This window comes from Glycine soja, chromosome 15 (assembly GCF_004193775.1).
Source record: "Glycine soja cultivar W05 chromosome 15, ASM419377v2, whole genome shotgun sequence".
NCBI lineage: Eukaryota > Viridiplantae > Streptophyta > Magnoliopsida > Fabales > Fabaceae > Glycine > Glycine soja.
The window spans coordinates 50,214,919-50,218,573 of NC_041016.1; the positions used below are offsets into that span (position 1 = coordinate 50,214,919).

General features: G+C 36.9%; 1 protein-coding gene across 1 annotated transcript; it reads right to left on the reverse strand.

Annotated features, from left to right (window-relative positions):
• Positions 1–229: 229 nt before the first annotated feature.
• On the reverse strand, positions 230–2,505 carry LOC114388609 (DEAD-box ATP-dependent RNA helicase 47, mitochondrial-like). Its single transcript, XM_028349175.1, has one exon. The coding sequence runs from the start codon at positions 2,123–2,125 to the stop codon at positions 437–439; it is 1,689 nt and encodes a 562-aa protein (XP_028204976.1). The 5' UTR covers positions 2,126–2,505; the 3' UTR covers positions 230–436.
• Positions 2,506–3,655: the final 1,150 nt, after the last annotated feature.

Sequence of the window (3,655 nt, forward strand, 5' to 3'; positions counted from 1 at the left end):
TTCAAAACTCTAAGAGTCATGGTCGGGAACAAGGTTTAATCAAAGATTTACCTTTTTTTAAAAATATAAACTATGAATTGCACAGGATAGCAAAACAGATTTCCCACATCCAAGTAGGCTATTAATCATGATTGTGTAGTAAGTGACATACAAAATTGAGACTACCACAAACAATGCCACAAGAATAAAGTTTTAATCATAGTGAATGAGGAGTCTAAATGTGTCAAAATGAGAAAACAGTAAAAAATAATAGATTTTATTGCAGTGCCACATAGACATAAGATTTCCAATTCATGACTCAAGGGAATGCAAGGAAGCTTCTAATGTGTACTCATGTATTGTCAATAAGTACAATAGGTAAGAAGCAATATGAAGAATAAAACATGGAGCATGGAAACTGCATTGTTGCCTAAACAAGTAGCAAAAATATAACACCTCATCTTTGAGAAGTGCTTACTGTTTTCTCTTCCTCAGTGACGAGAAACTTCCCCTCTGCAAAATCACAGGCTGCAATTGGTATTGCTAGCTGCTTCTGCAATTTCTTTACAACAAACACTTCTGACTCTTCACATATGGTTACCACTGTACCATTCCTACCTAGCCGACCAGTTCGGCCAGCTCGGTGTGCATAGTGAATTGAATCTGTCGGTAAGTCTAGATTAACCACAAGATCACATTCTGCCACATCCAAACCCCTTGCTGATAATTCATTTGTAACCAGAACTCTCACCTCACCATTCTTGAATTTCTTCAGAGTTGTTGACCTAGCTAGCTTCCCAAGATCCCCATGTAACTCCATGGCTTTCATCCCACGGGCCTCCAGCTTGAAGACAACATCCTTTAGCTGCTTAGTATGGTTCATGAAAGCTATCACAAATTTGGCATCCAGTGCATGAATACACCTTCTCAACACATCAACTTTGTGCTGCACCCTAGTTACAAAGTAATAGTGTTTCAATGCAGGAGGTAGACTCTCTACTGCTGCCGGAGATGGCATAGCCGAGCTAGGGCTTGAGCTGGGTGAAGACCGAGACAAACTGATGGGTTCAGAGGGAGAGACAGTTTCAAGTGGTGCAACTTTGTTTGCTTGGACAAGAAGTGGATCATAACCCCAGCTCCTAGCTGCCCTTACAACAGAAAATGGCACAGTTGCAGAAACCATAATTAACTGACGTTCGGCCTTTCTAGAATCTGAGTTTGGGTCTGCACCTGATCTCCTCCCTACATGCTCCAATATCCGGTGCATGTCTTCCCGGAAATTGAATGACAACAGTTCATCAACTTCATCTAATACCAAATATCGACAGCCATGAGTGCGAAGTTTCCCGGATGCACTGAGCTCAGCTATCCTACCAGGTGTGCCAACAACAATTGCAGGCTTATTTTTCTTGAGAGCATCTTCCTGCCTGGTTCGGTTTGCACCCCCCACAAGCTGCTGAACCACTCTCTTGTTATCCATTCCTAGCACCTTCTCAAACTCCCTCACTATCTGCATTCCAAGCTCCCTAGAAGGAGCAACAATCACTGCTTCAATTCCCAACTTCTTCCCACTCTCCCCACCATCACTGTTGCCTTCAGGAGTTTTCCCCCTCAGCGGCCCAACAACTGTAAGTATAGGAAGCAGATAAGCCAATGTCTTCCCTGAACCCGTGTAAGACTGAATTATGACATCATGGTTGTTCAGAATGGTGGGAACTGCAGCAGACTGAACTTCGGTCGGCACGGTGAAACCCTCCTTCTCTAGCCTCTCAATCAACACATGTGGGAGGCCAAGTTCTGAAAATGACTCTGCAGCAAAAGGGGCAGACTCTATTTGCTGTTTCTCTACAACCCTAAAAGCTTTCTTCTTCTTCTCATTAATGCCTAAGGGCTTTCCTTTGCTCTTGCGATTCTCAGAGGGTGAACCCAATGGCTTAACCTTATTTGTTTTGCTTCTGTTTCTGGGTTCAGTTTCAGTTTGTAAACCTATGCCAGAGACGGTTAGGGAACCATGATGGGGTTCCACCTGGCTCATACACTTGACACTAGTGTGCAATAAAACAGACCTAGAAGTGGCCAAAGCCCTTCTCATGTGGAGTGACTCTCCAACAAGCAAAAGAAACCTAGATGAAATCAAAGTTGGCATCTTTTAAACAACAACAAAGAACAACCTTTGTATGTCCTGTTGGTCCTCCAAATGGGACAATACGATTATTAACGGCTGCTAAAACCTCTTCAATCCAACCTTAAAATCTGCTACCGATGAGAACGAGAAAAAACCACCAAAAATAAAAAAGCTTTGGGATAAGGGTGGTGAAAAGATGAAACCTTTTTGGTTCTGAGAAACTTGTTGCTACTACCGCCACAATGTGGACACAAACACAATAGCCATAAAGTAGCTAGCAATTACCTGAATTAGGACAATTAGTGTCCTGATTGAGGAATTTGGGTATGGCGGAACACCACAACAACTTCAGGGCTCTTTGCTGTGAGTCTTGGGAGGTACTTGTTTGTTGAAGAAAAATCTATCAGGGTTTATCTAAGATTTTTTATTTTACATATTTAAAAATCTATTTATTTATTGAGTTATATATTTTTTTTGAAAAAAAAGTGACATATAATATAAAATAATTTATTGTCAGAGGGATGGCCATTATTGTGAAAGTGATATCTTGTATAATGTATGGTGATTGCAATGAAAGTAAAAATAATATATATTAATCACCGTGTGATATTGGATTTGATCTAAAGAGATATATATTTGTTTGTTATATGTTGAATATATAATAGTAAATTAATTTTTTTTTCACGTATTGAAAGATTATACAAATATAGATTAAATATATGAATTATAAGATGTTAAGATAATCTTTATTAGATGTAACATATTTTTAGTAGCTTTGAAGATGAAAACTATTGTCTTCAACATTGTTATATAAATTGATGACTTTGATATAATTGAACATACCAAATGTTAAAATCATGAAAGTATGTTCGATTAAATGTTAATGAATTCATTTATTTTAAGTGAAATTATATTTTGTATAATTTATAGAATGATTAGGCTCGACATTTCTCATTGTGAAGTTGTTCACAAATTATACATTTATATATTGTGATATATTTGTTTAGATGTTTAGAAATTCTAAAATTATATTTTTTGTGAATATTTATTAAATATCTAGGGAAATATTTAAATTGATCTATAATTCATTATTGGTATTGATTTGTGAAATATTACATATATTGATGTGTCAATTTTGATTAGTGATTTCTTTTCATGATTTTTATTATATTATATGATTGCAATATATGGAGATACATTGTAGCCTATAATTTATAGGAATGTGTACCAAAATTTTGATTATTGTGATAAAATTTAATAATATATGATATTATGTCCACCGTGGAAGGCTCCCTAGTGGTGACAGACGCATGCGAGGGAATCTCGATTGAGTTAGAGGAGGAGTCAGAGAGTGAGAAGGAGAATAAGAAACGAGAGAGGAGGGAGAGATAAAAATTAAAACACTAACTTCTAAAACGATTCTATGAAAACTATCTTGGAATGACAATAATTCTAAGATGATTTTTGCAAAACTATCTTAGAACAGTAGTTTCAAAGACGATTCTTGTAAAACCATCTTCATTGAATGGTGGTTACTTAAACTATAAAAGT

Bases quoted from the DNA above. Each gene is read 5' to 3' on its own strand.
- LOC114388609 (XM_028349175.1), bottom strand. From the start codon at position 2,125: ATGCCAACTTTGATTTCATCTAGGTTTCTTTTGCTTGTTGGAGAGTCA.